General features: G+C 43.2%; 1 protein-coding gene across 3 annotated transcripts in view; it reads right to left on the bottom strand.

Moving 5' to 3' along the window:
• Positions 1–1,932: 1,932 nt before the first annotated feature.
• aig1 (androgen-induced 1 (H. sapiens)) overlaps positions 1,933–18,297 on the bottom strand; it is a 77,873-nt gene continuing 61,508 nt past the window's right edge. The window contains exons 4-8 of one of the 3 annotated variants that reach the window (XR_010803881.1): positions 16,422–16,537; positions 9,539–9,702; positions 6,122–6,196; positions 4,436–4,577; positions 1,933–4,335 (exon numbers count right to left, since the gene is read on the bottom strand). Coding sequence is in view for 2 of the 3 variants with exons in the window: in XM_066676880.1 (XP_066532977.1) it covers positions 4,543–4,577; positions 6,122–6,196; positions 9,539–9,702; positions 16,422–16,537 (390 nt within the window). In the remaining variant the exon portion in view is untranslated. Of the gene's footprint in view, positions 4,578–6,121; positions 6,197–9,538; positions 9,703–16,421; positions 16,538–18,297 lie in introns of all 3 variants that reach the window. The other 2 variants (XM_066676880.1, XM_066676881.1) reach the window with 2 other exon arrangements.

Genomic DNA, 18,297 nt, shown 5'->3' with positions numbered 1-18,297 from the left:
TACTAACTATCATCACCAGTAGATTGACCAGAGGAGGATGGGTCACCCCTTGTGAGCCTTGGTTCCTCCCAAGGTTTCTTCCTCAGCTGGGGGAGTTTTTCCTTGCCACTGTCGCCCCTGGCTTGCTCACTTGAGGGTTTTACATTTGTTTTTACATTTCATGTCAAATCTTAGTCTTACTGGAATTCTGTGAAGCTACTTTGTGACAACATCAGTTGTGAAAAGCGCTATATAAATAAATTTGATTTGATTTGATTTGATTTAAAGTATCGACTCAATTCCACCAGCATGTCTTCTAGAGAAGAAGCAAAGTTTGGGGACCCCGGGGAAGGATTGTCTATCACCTGGGTGGAGGAGGCCAAGGTAGTAAACAAACTTCTTGCTGGTAGGGCCCTGGGGGTGGTTGCGGTCCGTCCCGAGTTCCTCAAGGCTCTGGATGTTGTAGGCTCTGGCTGACACTTCTTTGCAACATCACTTGGGCATCAGGGGCAGTGCCTTTGGATTGGCAGACAGGGGCGGTGGTTGCCCCTTTTAAGAAGGGAGACTGGAGGGTGTGTTTCAACTATAGGGGATGGGGGTGGTCACACTCTTATGCCTCCCCGGTAAGGCCTATGCAGGGGTTCTGGAGAAGAGACTCCAGCTGATAGTTGATCCTCAGATCCAGGAGGTACAATGCGGATTCCGCCCTGGTCATGGAACCATGTCTCTTTTAACTGCTGTGTCTGATCTACTTGTACCAGCACAACATGCACTAACACGCCACCAAGACAGTGTCACTGCAGTGCTGAGAATGACTTGCTAAACGAATATCTCCTGCTCTGTAGTGGTCCTGTGAGGGTCTTGACCACAGGGTGAATGGGGCAAGCAAAATATGAATACCAAAAGATGGATGAGAATTTGATGTAATGGAAAATGCGTGGGGCGGCACGGTGGCGCAGCAGGTAGTGTCGCAGTCACACAGCTCCAGATTCCAGCTCCGGGTGACTGTCTGTGAGGAGTTGGTGTGTTCTCCCCGTGTCCGCGTGGGTTTCCTCCGGGTGCTCCGGTTTCCTCCCACAGTCCAAAAACACACGTTGCAGGTGGATTGGCGGCTCAAAAGTGTCCGTAGGTGTGAGTGAGTGAATGTGTGTGTGTGTCTGTGTTGCCCTGTGAAGGACTGGCGTCCCCTCCAGGGTGTATTCCCGCCTTGCGCCCGATGATTCCAGGTAGGCTCTGGACCCCCCGCGACCCTAAATTGGATAAGCGGTTACAGATAATGGATGGATGGATGGATGGAAAATGCGTGCAGAACCAAGAAGGTAATTGTAATGTTTTAGATGGTTAGATTTGTTTTTCTGTGGACTTTCAGGCCTTCCTAGTGTTAAAGTGGAAAGTCTGCAAATTTAAATCAAATGAAATCTGACAAATTCTTGCAGAGAATTTCAAGGGGTTCTTGCTTCTTCTAGTTCTTCTACACTGTTCATTATGCCCTACAGTTCAGTACAGTTCTGGACAGGCCCTGTGGTTGGGAGGAATGACGGGAAAGAGGCTGAAAGCAACGGATATATGTATGCGTCCATCATGAGGTGATTGCTGCTTCATGCTGAGCTAAGTCCTTTTCCTATTTGGGGAAGAAATGTGTGTGTTTCTCATTAAGAGAATGTCCAGCACATTGCAGAAAAAAAATTGTTATGTTTGGGCAGAAGCAGTGTCTGAGAAGGCAAGGGCGAAAAAGGCCAGAGAAAATAGGGGACAAACATTAAATCATACAGGCAGCAATTTTTCTTCTTAATTGAATGCCTGGCCTTCCTTTTCCCAGGGATCTGTGATATGTGTGTTTGTGTGTGTATAAGAGAGAGAGAGAGAGTTCCAAACGTCTGGCACAAACTCTTACAGCTCACACATTTCAATGGCAAAGTAATGACTGAATCAGATGCTTATTTCCCTTTTTGTTTTTTTATTAATAAATTAAAAACCACATAGACACACAAGGTTACAGTCATGTCCTTTTGTCTGAGACCCCTTTGGAGAGCTGCAGAAAGGGACTATAAGGATATTTCTCCAGAACGTCTGTTCGTTGTTCCACTACAGTACCTAATAAAGAAACAATAGATCAAATTTCCATTTGATATTTTAAAATAATAGCTTGGCAGAAAAAAATCTAATTTACACACAATATATGCACTTACTCCAGATGTAATTTGTTAGCCAAGGCATGTTTGGAGTCAGATTTTGCTTCTTTTGTTTAGAATTGGAGTTCAGGCTAACAATGCTAAAACACACTAGAACACAATTATCACCTGAATAACTGAAATATAATCTGTGGTGTAATGTCCATAGAAACACTTGAAATGGTGCACCTATATATGAGGGTAAAGTCAGCAAGCTTAATGCTAAACACAGGTCTTAATTAGGCCACATGAACTTAATGATGTGGTTTAGGATGTGTAGGACATAGAATGAGCTACAGAAATAAGCAAAAAATCAGATTTGTTTATATCTTGTTCATTTCTGGTCACCCCAGAGCTGGTATTCATTAAGCTGTTGCATCAGATATCAGCACATGACTATCAGCTCTCCTCAAAAGGTTTTTGAGTACAGACTCTATGTCTTAAACATACTGCTGAAAACTGTAAAGCACATTTTGTACTGAAACTCAATAACAAGCCAGTAAAACCATAATAAGATCTGAACTCAGAGTATATTGTATTTTTATGGAGAACAAGGGCTTGCTTTAGGTTGAACAAATGGGGGGTCATTAGCTTTTAGACATTAATACAAACCATCACTTACTTAAAAAGTCCTTGTATCTCATATTTTTTTTAAGATTTACCTGTGGAAATGGGGTAATGTAATTATTACCAGAGTATTGTTGTGATTTTAGATCTCTTTGAGTAGATTGTTTCATTCTCTTGTTTCAGGAAAGATTTGGAGAGTCTTTTACCTACTGTAAAGAGCCCATATTAAATTCATCCTATACAAATTTACATGTGGGAGAATTTTCTTGATTTTAATAATTTTTTCATGATTTTGCTTAAGAATGATGGCACTGGTGGGGGTATTTTGTGACATGCATTTTGTGACATGATATTTTATGCATGGCACAAATCAAATGAGCCTTTGACGTACGTGGCTCAGGTATTGAACCACACACCACAAGATGGTTATGTACCATTTGTTCAAAATGTTTCTGAAAGCGACATTCACCCCAAACTAATATAAGGTGCAAAACTCTAGCCCAGACTTACAGGTTTTCTTCTTGGATGCAGCAGAAACTTCATATTACTTGGGTTCTTTAGTGTGATGGCAATGCGTGAATCTAGGAGCCACTCACATTTCTGATGTTTACACCAAGATTTCTTATCCATTGCCAATCCACCATAAACATTATAACATCCTGTGGTGAAATAACATTACCCAGGTCTCAACGTAAAACTAATACTGTCTGAATAGGGCTGTTGTTTACACTGAAAATTTTAAGATTAATAAACCAGTAGAAATTCTCCTGTGAAATGCCTTTTTGGAGATGTGACAGTGTTTGAGATGTTTGACACTGACAAGATTTATAATTATATCATGAACAACACCAGCCACCCCCCCACCCCCGCCGGCCTACAGATACCCCGATATTTAAGTGCATGTTGAGGTTTAGTGTTTGTTAGCAGCATTAGCATTGTAGCGGCAAACAGGTCTCGGTTAATCTGTTCCATCTGGGGGAATGGAATATAGTATACATCCAATTTTTGTTTGTTTATTTTTTTAATTTATTTTCCTATTCCTTTAAATGAAATTAAATTATTTTTTAAAAAGCAATATTTGTAGGTAGTAACTGTGGAATGTTACATGGTCAGGGAGAAGTACATTTTCATAGCAGTCCATGCACCAGGAAGATGGCTTGCTTATCTACAGTCAGGTCTCACATGCAGAATACTTCCAAATCTGAGGTCAAGGAAAGTCATGTGGCCTGTCGCTGGACCGACAGGAAACCTGGAATATTTTTCTGACAAGAAAACAAATGCTACTTATTGCTCCTTTAAACTTTGATACTTAGATTTCCAACATTTTCACACTATCACACATAATGTGTAGTTATTCTCCAATAGCTACAATACCAACTGCATTTTTTCAAGACATTGTGCTCATTATGCTTCTGCAAGTGTACATGGGAATATCACTCAGTCTCTTCTGATGAAAGATGTGAAATACAACATCATAATGCTTAAGGTAGCAATATTCTCCTTAACATTTACAAATACAGTAGTTCTGTATAACTTAACACTTGAGGTATTCTGAAAAAGCTGTTCCCCAGAGTCACTGCAGTATGTCACAAGTCTCAAAGGTCTGTGCTTTCCTTTCCTAAGGGAGAAGAACAAGGAAAAGGGTGATGCTTTGAGAACTTAATAAAAAGACAAAAAAATAAAAAAATAAAGCGCAGTAACATATCTTATTGTTTAACTGATTATTGATCATCATTCCTGAGTCAGATCTGCTGCTCAGAGTCCTAACGAAGAGGTGGTGGGAATGGGAGAATAATCTTCAGGTGGCACCTCGTTGGTGGAGGACTCAGTCACTTTTATCCTTGTTACACTCGGCAGCACCTACAATTAAGAAAACAGAAATGTTGCTGATTATGTACAACTGAAGTTGAATAGTACAGGAAAAGTATACACTAGGTAAGATGTGCAGTTTGCAGTTTCTGCAATGCTGAGTCCTGACTAGCAACCACAGAGGCTCTGATATACTTATTACTGGTCAGTGAAGCATTACAATGATTGTGAAGCTCCTTGTAAGTGTTCCTTTAAAAGAAAGTATGAGTAATATGTCAATTTCATACTCAAATAAAAGTGGTGCTTATTTCCACAAAAAGACCAGGGTTGTTTTTCTTTGAATGAGGAGAGACCCATAAAAAGACCCATTAAGCCAAATGCTACCTTAATTTTTGAAATCACTTGTAAAACAGGACACAAACACGCATCCACATTCATTTTAAATGTCTCCTCCTCCTTTATAATGTGTCCCTTTTGCAGTTTCATTTATTTATAGCATAATGTAGAAATATGACATTGTTAACACTGCTGTAATATTAAACCAACATAGATTGCTGTATTACCAGAGCACTGCCTGGAGTTAATACTTCTTCGATTCTGAGTCAGAATCCGAATTAAGTTTGTATAAATGAAGTTACAAGACAGTGGTAATGTAAGCACTGCAGAAACTGCACTATGTAACTTTCAGGGGAGGGTAGGAAACCCACTTCCCTCCCACTGATTTCAGTACATTGCTGTAAAAAACTCTAAGGGTCAAAAAAAATAAAAAATAAAAATAAATAAATAAATAATAATAAAAAAAACATAAATCTTATCTAATGTTCTTTTAATAACTTTCAACTTCATATTATTTGATTGGGCAGATATTTTCATTCAAATTCATTTATTCATCTTCTGTAAACATTTCATTGTGATCAGGTTTGAAGTCCAAAGTCCACCCAGCATCACTGGGTGAGAGGCAGGAACACACACAGGGTGCCAGGCCCTAGAAAGGCATCACACACTCACCCAGTCACTCTCACACTCTCAAAGCAAATCCACCTACCAATATGTTTTTCGGACTGTGGGAGGCAATTTACATGTTGCAGACTATGATAACATATGGACACTGGCCTGTATTAGCTTTTATTAATTTGTAAACACATCTCATCTTCTTCAGCTCAAGATCAAATGAACCTGATTAAGCCATCACACCCAAAATGTAAGCAGCTTTTTCATTTGACCTGCAAATACTGACATGACTACAAATTAATAAAAGCTAATACAGGCCTTTGTCCATATGTGATCAAAGTAAAGTCTGCAACATGTAAATTGTCTCCCACTATCCAAAAACACATATTGGTAAGTAGATAATTTATAGAGATTATTATCTAATCTAATTTATTACTATCTATATATATATATATATATATATATATATATATATATATAACAACAAAATATATACAAAACAACAAAACACACACACACACACACATACATACGTATATATATATATGTGTGTGTGTGTGTGTGTTTTGTTGTTTTGTTTTGTTTTAATGAGTGTGAATGAGTGTAAGTGCTTTTTGGGCCAGTGTCAATCAGGTGGGATGTACAGAAGTCTTCGGAGTGCTGTAATCTGCTTGTGGTTCTGCTCTCGTCTGGTCTCCATGGACCTTGTGGCAATGATGCTAAAAGGCAGAAGAGAGGGAGTGTGGGAGCATGAGGAGACCAGGGACTTTATAGTAACATGCAGGTCAGTGTGTGTTAAATCTCTACTCCCTGGAAAAATTAAATCATCTTAAAGTCCTTTTTATAACCAAAAAGTAATAAACAACATTTAAACATTAAAAAAATGTATTGTTTTTTATAGTGTTCTGAAGAATTAAACTGCTTTGTAGGTGTGTTTATACTCCATAGAACAGGTCCCCCACATGTATAAATTTATCTGATTAAATTACAGTGGAACCTCTACCTACGAACTTGATCCGTTCCATGACCAAGTTCGTAAGTGGAAAAGGTCATTTCTCGAGTCAATTTTCCCCATTTAAAATAATTAAAATAATAAAAGCAATTAATGCGTTCCAGCCCACCCCGAAAGTCACCCTTTTTGCAAAACTCTCAAATTAGTAAAAAAATATATGTAGCATTACTAAAAATAAAAAAGAAATACGGTGGTAACAGTAATAAAAAAGAAATAAAAAAGTTTTAAGTGGTTACATATCGCTACCTTGAAGACGTGACGACTGGCTGGAGGAGTAGACACGGCTTAACTTAGCACGAATTTCGATATCTGGGTGCGTTGGGAGACTCGCCGATTGGGGTCAGTAGCCATTTCAAGGCCGTCGGCTCGGCGGAGACTCTGGTTCGTTTCTAGAGTCATGGTTCGTTGGTGGAAGCAAAAAATATTCAAATGCCGGTTCGTATTTTGGAAAGTTCGTTAGTATAGGCGTTCGTTAATAGAGGTTCCACTGTACATTTATGAACACATCCAGGACACTAGGTGTCCATATAAAGGCTGATTTATTGTGTCAAACATAAACGTGAATTAGTTAAAGCACAATTTTATCAGTCAGAACCTTACAGAAATGTAAATCAGTATATTAATATCTAGTTAGCTTCTGGTGATGCCCTGTTCCTTTATCAAGTAAAGATTAATGTGCTTACCCCTCTAGAAATGTTAAGGTGCTTGGTTTAAAAATGTTCAAAAACCCAAATGTTATAATTTTATCTTTTTGGTTTCTGGTAAATGGGTTGCTTTACTGTTATTCTCAACACAGTGCTTCACATTTCTAGCTTTGAATAAAAAGAAAATAAAAGGCTTTCCATAATCATACACACACTGTCAGCAACTGACAAAATAAACAATTTTTATAGTTTGTTATTACTTGTTATTATTGTAAACAAAGACATTGATATGAAGCACCAAAGCTTCTCCAGACTTTCCAATGACAAGGGTATGTATTTTGGGCTTTCCTGTTTTGAAATGCCAGAAACACCTCTGTGACAAATGGCTATATGGATAATGGCGGTCCGGCAAAACTAGGCTTGCCAAGTTAATCTTTGCTCTTGTTATTATGTGTCTGACTTTAAATCTACAAAGTGGACAAACAAGAGAGGTGTGGCCAGACAAAGGGCACATTTTAAAAATTCCAAGAGTACTGCTGTGTCTGATCCACTTCTACCAGTAACATACACTAACTTAGCACAAAAACATCAGTGTCAATGCAGAGCTAAGAATGATGCAGCATCCAACAAACTCCAAATAATCTGTGTATTGGCAGATAGCATTATTTTGAGCAATCTGAATTAAATTAATACCTTAACTTAAATAGCATAAATAAAATGTAGATATTTAAATGGTCTTAAAATATTCTATCAACAATATCTACATGCGAAATACCAGAGAGTTTGTGTAGATTAAATATGATTTCACTTGCAGTGTGAATTTGTGTGTGAGAGAGGGAGAGACAAAGAGCAAGAGAGAATGAGAGAAGAGCAGCAGGCAATTATAGCTAGCACTGAGTTGTCTGCACCTTGTCACATGTACCTCACTGTAGAATGCAGCAATATTTGCAGGTGAAACTAACAAGCAAAGCTATAATTGGGCCCAAGTACAAACTTGAACAAGGCCAAATAGAACTCAAAACATGACCTGACCTGACCCGGCACTAAACGGTTTAAAACAAAACTTAATAAAATAATAATAATAAAAATAGTGGTAGTAGTAGTGTCGCAGTCACACATCTCCAGGGGCCTGGCGGTTGTGGGTTCGATTCCTGCTCCGGGTGACTGTCTGTGAGGAGTTGGTGTGTTCTCCCCGGTGCTCCGGTTTCCTCCCACGGTCCAAAAACACACGTTGGTAGGTGGACTGGCAACTCAAGAGTGACCGTATGTGTGAGTGAATGTGTGAATGTGTGTGTGTGTGTGTTGCCCTGTGAAGGACTGGCGCCCCCTCCAGGGTGTATTCCCGCCTTGCGCCCAATGATTCCAGGTAGGCTCTGGACCCACCGTGACCCTGAACTGGATAAGCGGTTACAGATAATGGATGGATGGATTATTATTATTATTATTATTATTATTATTGGTAGCAGTATTGCTGTCACACAGCTCCAGGGTCCTGGGGTTTTGGGTTCGAGCTCAATCCACACACACACACAGACACACACACACACACACACACACACACACACACACACATAGACACACACACACACACACACACACACATAGACACACACACTGGAGAGAAGCAGCAGCCAAATGCACACAGCATACTCTCAACCAGAAACGACCATCCACCTGGAGGACTGCATCTGGCACTAGGATTTCACCCAGGACAGAGCGCCAGTCCATATCTGGGCATACACATATGGTGTATGTATGGTGTATGGTGGAATATGCTAACCACAACGCCACCGTACTGCATGTCTCTAAGATGCCGAATGAATAAAGAATTACCGATGTAATTACAGGGTTACCGATGTGATGGAGATATCCATAATGATGCCCTTTTGTCAGGTTCACACATATAGTAGATGGACTCACAAGTACACCAAGTACACGTATTTTGTGTATGTCAATCCCAATTATTATCTTCAATTCTAGATGTGAGTCATGAGATGGAATCAAAAGGGCAGAGTCAGAAAATACAGTAAATACAGTAGAAAATGGGTATATATGCACTGTATTACTGCAACAATATTAATACTAATACTTTGTACAAATAAGTTTTAAGGCAGCAAGGTGGTGCAACAGGCAGTGTCACTGTAACACAGCTTTAGGTTGCTGATGTTATGTGTTATGTGGGGAGTTTGGTGTATTCTCCCATGTCAGCAGGGGCTTCCTTCAATTGCGTTGTTTCCACTCACAATTTAAAAACACACATTGTTAAGTGGACTGGTTATTCAAAATTGTCCCTAGGTGTGTGTGTGTGTGTGTATACATAAGAGTATATATGAGAAATGAAATCCGAACTTGACCAAACCCAAGTGAATAGGACCAATATCTCAAACTCTAATAGAAACACTCACTCCTTGAGGAGTCCCAGATGTAATTGTTTAGGATCTCTCCCATTATGTAGTAGAGGCTGATGAGTCCCGTGAGGCAAATGAAGAAAAGAGATCTGGCCATGGGCCCAATGTGCTCCAGCAATGGATACACCCAGACCCCTGTCACATTATGCACCCAACACATCCTGAGAGAGACAGAAGGGGAAAAGGAGACAGTTAAAATGTCATGCTTGCACCCACGTTATGTCTATAACGGTTTCCATTCAGCCATAAGAAAGGCTGCAGATGCAGTCAGTAGAGTGTCAATGTGTCTACCAGTCCGATCTGAGCCCCTCACACACAGCCCTTATTGTTCCTCTGAAGATATCCTTACATTAAATGACTCAAAAAGGGACTAATATGCTAAACAGATAACCAAATAAATAATTAGAGCTCTGGATTAAGTACACCTATTTCATATCTACACTCACTGTCCTTTTTATCAACTCCACTTATCTTACAGAAGCACTTTGTAGTTCTACTATTACAGACTGTAGTCCATCTGTTGCTTTGCATACTGGAATATGGCTGTGAGAATCTGTTTGCATTAAGTCACATGAGCATGGGTGAAATATGGTCTTAGATCACAAACACCACTCAAATTCATTCCAGAGATATTCTACTGTGTTCCATCACTTCAGCGAATGCTTGGTGGCATCCTACCCCTCTAATTCACCTCATATGGCCTCATACGTGACTACTCTGGAGTGTTCCATTGTAATGATCTATATTTTTCTATGGAGTAGGCACATATGAAGACCTGGGTCAGCAATGTGTTATGCAGCCTATGGATTTGTCCAAAGGCAGTATTTCAATAGGGGTAAGCCTAAGCTCTTGCCCCCAAAAGTGCATCAATTTTAATCAGAGATTAAAGTTAAACAAAGTATATGCTGACGTTCCTTTACTTTGGTTGATTTGATCAAAGGTAATTCTTCTCTGCTGATCCATACAAACAGTTTGGCCACAGTTAAAGACCAGCTGTGCCCATCCTTCTCATATAATGTTAATTTCTGTGATTTCTGTTTGCAAAGTCTCATGTATACATATCAAAAATGCTTATTAACTAATGAAGGAAAGGTTCATTGTCAAAATTCCACTCACAATCATTGGTCAATATCTGGGGAGCATTTTTTTCATTCCTTAAAGAGGACACATTATACATTTTTTCTGCCTGTGACATCCTTTGGTCAAAATACTACAAGGATCAATCACCATAGCTCCATTTTACCCTGTCTAAACAGCCCTGTTCAGGTCTGGCACTGTGACTAGGGATACTCAGAAGGGTGAGCTGTATAATTATAATGTGCCTGCACTCTACATATCTTTATTGTCACTGTGTCAACCCAGTCAGATGGCATTATCCTAATCAGCATGGCTTGTTTTATCCATTGTTTACTGGCAGACAGTACTGTGCTGAAATCTTAAGCATCTACACAGCAATTCACCAGTGTTAAATCAATACTATTAATGTTAAATTAACACTTAGAGTGTTGACAAGTTTACATTTTTATAGTAATGGTGTTGATTTAACACTGGTGAATTTGCTGTGTAAGATTATCATCATTATTATTATTAATCACAATAAATACAAAAACATAAATAAAGTAAATGTAAAAGGATATTTTCAAAATAAGTAGTCATTTATATTGTGTTGTGACGTAGTGCGAAGAACAAATTTTATTTCCAGATATGGTAAATATTTGTTCACCTAGTCCTTGTTCTTCTGGGAAGTGAAATTGAATTCAGATTCTTATGCAGCAGATGTTTGGTCAAACCTTCCAGTACCACCTTAAATGTTGCAGCAGACTCCAGCAGACTGGGATATATTTGGAGCAGGAACAGGAAATTAACTAGCTACCTGTAGAGACATCTGCATACTGTAATGTCTTCTGCTTTTTAAGAAGTAAAGGGTCATACTACATTAAACTAAGGTAATGTAAGGGGCGCGGGGTGAGGACTGACAGAGGGCGGATGCAAACGCTTAGAACACAGACTTTATTTACCAGAGACAAACACAAACGAATTGGGGCATGAAACGAGCGTGAAACGAGCAAGAGAAACGAGACAAACTATACGAAGAAGAAAGCTAACGAAACGAGGAACAAAGAACAACGCGAACAGAACAAGGTACAAGGTACAGATCGAATGAAACACGTACCAGGGTAAACGGCGAGGAACAAGTAACACGGTACAAGAAACTAGGAACAGAGAACACGAAACCAGGAACCGAGAACAATGAACGACAAGAGGAAGTGAGACGAGAGGGCTTAAATACACAAACAAACGAGAAACAGCTGAAACGGATAACAAGGGAAAAGACGAGGAGGCGGAGACAAAGGCGGAGACATGGAGATAAACAAAACAAAGCCATGTGCGGAGAAAGAGAAAACAGACTAAACGGGACGTGAGTGTGACAGATGCCCCCTCCTGAACGCGCAACTCCCGGGGCGCATAACCTAGACCCCCCAGAAGCTGGCGCAGGAGGGAGCATGGAAAACAAGAGACTAAGACAAGGAACCGTGGGGCAGGAGACAAGAGACTAGAATAAGGACAGAACAGAAGACTAAAGACGGGTGGCAAAGCGCTGAAACGAAGAGAACGGACTGGGGACAGAACTAGAAACAGGGGACGGGAATCGTGAGAGGACAGGAGACAAGGCAGGAGCAGACACACATGACTGGACAGTGTGCTGGACATGAGGCAGGACCGGTGACAGGACTGGGTGACGGGACTGGACTGGAGACCGGACAGAAGGTGGAAACGGGGACTGATGCAGGACAGGGGCAGAGACAGGGGACTGAGACTTGGACTGGACAGGCTGCTTAACATAGGAAGGGAACGAGGACTGGACATGAGACAGGGTGGAGGGTTGCAAAGGGGACTGAACAGGAGACGGGACAGGTAACGGAATGGGGAACTGGGACTGGACATGGGCTTGAAAAGGGGCCTGGACAGAACTAACAGGGGACTGGACCGGACTAAGCAGGGGAACAGGGACTAAGACACTCACAGGAACAGACACGAACACGGTAACAGGGACAGGAATAGAAATGAAAGCAGACACGGGTACAGGGACAAGCACAGAGACAGGAACTAGTACAGGTACAGACAGTGGCATCAAAATAACAAGGGGGTGCCCAGGACTGGCAAATGTCTGCGGGGCAGTCTGAGGAACCAGCCTGGGCACAGTTCTGGGGAACGACCCCAGAGTCCTTGGGGCCGTCCTCCGGGTACGACCAGAAGTGACCGTATCTACAGTCACCGGGGTAGACACGGCCGTAGCAACAGTCTCGGGCAGAGGAGCGGCTAGTCGCGCCGCTTGCACGAGCAGAGGAGCGGCTGAGGGAGCCGCACCCATGGAGACTGGAGACCCTGCGGCGACGTCCACGGAGACAGGGGAACCTGCAGCGACGAGGTCCACGGAGGCAGGGGAACCTGCAGCGACGAGGTCCACGGAGGCAGGGGAACCTGCAGCGACGAGGTCCACGGAGGCAGGGGAACCTGCAGCGACGAGGTCCACGGAGGCAGGGGAACCTGCAGCGACGAGGTCCACGGAGGCAGGGGAACCTGCAGCGACGAGGTCCACGGAGGCAGGGGAACCTGCAGCGACGACGTCCACGGAGGCAGGGGAACCTGCAGCGACGTCGTCCACGGAGGCAGGGGAACCTGCAGCGACGTCGTCCACGGAGGCAGGGGAACCTGCAGCGACGTCCACGGAGGCAGAGGAATCTGCGACGTCGTCCACGGAGACAGGAGAAACTGTGACGACGTCCACGGAGGCAGAGGAATCTGCGACGTCGTCCACGGAGACAGGAGAAACTGTGACGTCGTCCACGGAGGCAGAGGAATCTGCAACGTCGTCCACGGAGACAGGAGAAACTGTGACGACGTCCACGAAGGCAGAGGAATCTGCGACGTCGTCCACGGAGACAGGAGAAACTGTGACGACGTCTACGGAGACAGGAGAAACTGCGACGACATCCACGAAGGCAGAGGAATCTGCGACGTCGTCCACGGAGACAGGAGAAACTGTGACGACGTCCACGGAGGCAGAGGAGTCTGCGACGTCGTCCACGGAGACAGGAGAAACTGTGACGACGTCCACGAAGGCAGAGGAATCTGCGACGTCGTCCACGGAGACAGGAGAAACTGTGACGACGTACACGGAGGCAGAGGAGTCTGCGACGTCGTCCACGGAGACAGGAGAAACTGTGACGACGTCCACGGAGGCAGAGGAATCTGCGACTTCGTCCACGAAGGCGGGAGAGGCGGACGTCGCGCTTACGAAGAGAGGAGCGGCTGGCTGCGCCGCGTTCACGCTGAGAGGAGCGGCTGGTCGCGCCGCTTGCACGAGCAGAGGAGCGGCTGAGGGAGCCGCACCCATGGAGACTGGAGACCCTGCGACGACGTCCACGGAGACAGGGGAACCTGCAGCGACGAGGTCCACGGAGGCAGGGGAACCTGCAGCGACGAGGTCCACGGAGGCAGGGGAACCTGCAGCGACGAGGTCCACGGAGGCAGGGGAACCTGCAGCGACAAGGTCCACGGAGACAGGGGAACCTGCAGCGACGAGGTCCACGGAGGCAGGGGAACCTGCAGCGACAAGGTCCACGGAGGCAGGGGAACCTGCAGCGACGAGGTCCACGGAGACAGGGGAACCTGCAGCGACGAGGTCCACGGAGGCAGGGGAACCTGCAGCGACGTCCACGAAGGCAGAGGAATCTGCGACGTCGTCCACGGAGACAGGAGAAACTGTGACGACATCTACGGAGACAGGAGAAACTGCGACGACGTCCACAAAGGCAGAGGAATCTGCGACGTCGTCCACGGAGACAGGAGAAACTGTGACGACGTCCACGGAGGCAGAGGAGTCTGCGACGTCGTCCACGGAGACAGGAGAAACTGTGACGACGTCCACGAAGGCAGAGTAATCTGCGACGTCGTCCACGGAGACAGGAGAAACTGTGACGACGTCCACGGAGGCAGAGGAGTCTGCGACGTCGTCCACGGAGACAGGAGAAACTGTGACGACGTCCACGGAGGCAGAGGAATCTGCGACTTCGTCCACGAAGGCAGGAGAGGCGGGCGTCGCGCTTACGAAGAGAGGAGCGGCTGGCTACGCCGCGTTCACGCTGAGAGGAGCGGCTGGCTGCGCCGCGTTCACGCTGAGAGGAGCGGCTGGCTGCGCTGCGTTCACGCTGAGGGGAGCGGCTGGCTGCGCCGCGTTCACGCTGAGGGGAGCTTGTGCTGCTCGCCGGGCTCGCGCTGGGGCTTTAAAGGGTTTAGGGGGTTTAACGGGCGCACTCACGAGATCCGCTAGAAGTGCGCCCCTGTTAGCCTCTCCTCTGTCGACCTGCGGCTCAAGGCTAACAGCCCCTATCCTTAACCCCCCCCAAAAAATCTCCCCGGACTTGAGGGGGCGGTCCTCGGGAGCAGAGGGACTTGCGGAGATGTTCTCGAGAGTCGAACGCGAGAATCTGGCTCTCAATAGTTCGCAAAAGGTCTCTACTGTAATATGCAGGGTCCTCTCTCTCAGCACACGATAGAAGGGATCTCATGAACATTACCTTGATAAATTCATGTGGCGCAGGAACAGTCAGGTAGTCAAAGTACAATTGGCACTGCAGCAGGAAACCCTCAACGTTTGAAGTTCCCTCAAACTCGGGGGGAACTCCCATATGGGATTGCAGGGCAGCAGGTTGATCGCCCACCTTTGCCGCTAGAAACTCCTGTACTCTCCTGAACGCCTCGTTGAGAAAATGGTCCGTGCTAGCTGCGTCCTTCCTTTGATCGTTCATTCTGTAAGGGGCGCGGGGTGAGGACTGACAGAGGGCGGACGCAAACGCTTAGAACACAGACTTTATTTACCAGAGACAAACACAACGTAACTGGGGCATGAAACGAGCGTGAAACGAGCAAGAGAAACGAGACAAACAATACGAAGAAGAAAGCTAACGAAACGAGGAACAAAGAACAACGCGAACAGAACAAGGTACAGATCGAATGAAACACGCACCAGGGTAAACGGCGAGGAACAAGTAACACGGTACAAGAAACTAGGAACAGAGAACACGAAACCAGGAACCGAGAACAATGAACGACAAGAGGAAGTGAGACGAGAGGGCTTAAATACACTAACAAACGAGAAACAGCTGAAACGGATAACAAGGGAAAAGACGAGGAGGCGGAGACAAAGGCGGAGACATGGAGATAAACAAAACAAAGCCATGTGCGGAGAAAGAGAAAACAGACTAAACGGGACGTGAGTGTGACAGGTAATACAAATGTTATCATTATTTTTAAAAGATAATATATTGATATTTGTCAGGAACTCAGACCCCCTAACCGTAGGCTAACTGGAGGGGTAGGTTTAAGTTGTAGGGGAAAGAAGTGAAATGGGATTCGCCCTAATTTTGAATATTGTTAATAATGGTGTCAACAAACAAATAGGCCAACATCAAATATATTTCATTTTATAATGTAGTAAAGATTCTGATTTGTGTTGCTTGGGTCACAAAATAAATACATGGACAAAATGTCTACCCTGGGTCTATGTTGCTCTACAGCTATGTTCTAACAGCTACTGTATTCTTTTCCAATAAAGTAGAAGCTGTTACTGCAGAAAAGGGGATAAACTACATATTAATTCTGAAACTTTTGGCCATTTAGTCTAACACAGTAGTCTTTAAAAAACCTTCAAGCTAGTTAAAAGTGTATTGACACCATGAAACCCACTGTGGAGAAGTTGATAGCTTGAGTTCATGTTATCAGATTGGGCATACACACATACCTACCAGGACTGATCACAGTATCATCAGGGTGTCAATTAGACATTAGTCTACAGTTAGTGAGAGAAAGCAATTACCATAGAACATATCCCACAGCAAAGCTGCACACAGCCAACAGTCCACACAACCTGCTGGGATATTGATGATGCGTCGTCCTCATCTCAATTATGATGAAAGGGAGCACCGTTGTATGCTGGAAATCAGAAAGAAGCCAATTAGTTAGATTTTTTTCATTTGCACAGGCAGCCACAGTAAATGAAATATTGCATTATAAGGATGTTGTTCAACAGCTTCATCTGGAGGGAAAGTTAATTGCTGAATCACATTAATGTCTGAATGCTTATACAGACCAATGTGTATTCGTTTACGTCTTCTTTTATCCCTCTACAGCTGCAGATCAATTGTCCTTACTCTCGGATGTTCCTAAAGACTGGGGAGTTTTTTTCCAGTAACCAAGGCACCTGTGTCTTCTAGTATTTTTTCCCCTGCTATTCATGCCACAGCAAATATTTTTGAGTTTGTTCAAAAGTAGTTAATGTTTTTAAATAGAAATGGCTGGTTCAAAATGAAACTAATTTTAGTTTCAGTAAATGACACTTTAGCTTTCATTTAACATTAACAACAACTGTGTTTCCACAGACTTTTCTGCACACTTGAATGAGTAATATGTAAGTGGGTTAAATGCTTTTTATGTTTTCCAACTTTGTAAAGTTGCATACTTTGCGTCATGACATCATTTCTTGCAAAAAGATGCTGTCATGTAAGTTTTAGTTTGCTAATTAAAAAGATTTTATATATTTTCTCTATATGTCCAAAATTCTAGACACCCCTAATAATTGATATCTACAATATAAACTTTAAGGCTGAAGAAATAAATGCTTATGGATAATAATGTGCCAAAGTTTTAGACACCTGAGAAAACAAGATTTAAAAGGCTATTTCTCAGAGCAATAACAGTTTATTTTATTTATATCACTAATAAGTGATAATCTGTGTGTGGATGTGTTGGTTTAATCCTTCACAAATCTCTCCTCAAGGCAGTCCATTACCAACGTTATTAAATAATTCAATATGTTAAATCAAGTGTGCCGTTAATTTAAAAACTAATTTTCTTTTTTTCAATTTCTGTTTTCGTGGGGCGGCACGGTGGTGCAGCAGGTAGTGTCGCAGTCACACAGCTCCAGGGACCTGGAGGCTGTGGGTTCGAGTCCCGCTCCGGGTCTGTGAGGAGTTTGGTGTGTTCTCCCTGTGTACGCGTGGGTTTCCTACGGGTGCTCCGGTTTCCTCCCACAGTCCAAAAACTGGCGACTCAAAAGTGTCCATAGGTGTGAGTGTGTGTCGCCCTGTGAAGGACTGGCGCCCACTCCAGGGTGTGTTTCTGCCTTGCACCCAATGAGTTCTTGGTAGACCCCGAACCCACCGCAACGCTGAATTGGAAAAGCAGTTACAGATAATGAATGAATGAATAATGTAATGTATAATTGTATTAAAAAATTGTATATTGTAAATATTGTTCATTTCTAGAACTGTCCATTTTTTATTTAGCATTTTCCCGCATTACACCACCAATAATTAGAATGTCAAACTGGAATCAATAAAGTATTAATTAGTAATATGAAATGCAACAAGCACTTGATATGCATTTGCACACTGTTGTGCATATTTGGTAAGACAGTTTCTGTTATAAGATAATGGCTGGGAATTTCTAAACTTCCAATTCAAAATTCGCGGAGAAAATAATTTTGTTTGAGGAAAAACCACGTCAGGCAATGATCAGTGCTCTCACAAATGGGAAAAAAATCCCCAGGAGGAAAAAACACTTTGAGTGGAAGAAACATCCACCTTTTTCGAGGACAGTCAAAACAGTGCGGCATACTCTGCATAATAGTTTTCGAGTTACCTTGCCCCTTGGAACTGCGTTACAAGTTGAAATGGTTAAAAATTTCCCCTACG

Source organism: Hoplias malabaricus, chromosome 7 (genome assembly GCF_029633855.1).
Source record: "Hoplias malabaricus isolate fHopMal1 chromosome 7, fHopMal1.hap1, whole genome shotgun sequence".
In the NCBI taxonomy this organism is placed as follows: domain Eukaryota; kingdom Metazoa; phylum Chordata; class Actinopteri; order Characiformes; family Erythrinidae; genus Hoplias; species Hoplias malabaricus.
Note: the sequence above shows the minus strand (reverse complement) of the source record. Positions and strands in the feature narration are given on the sequence as shown.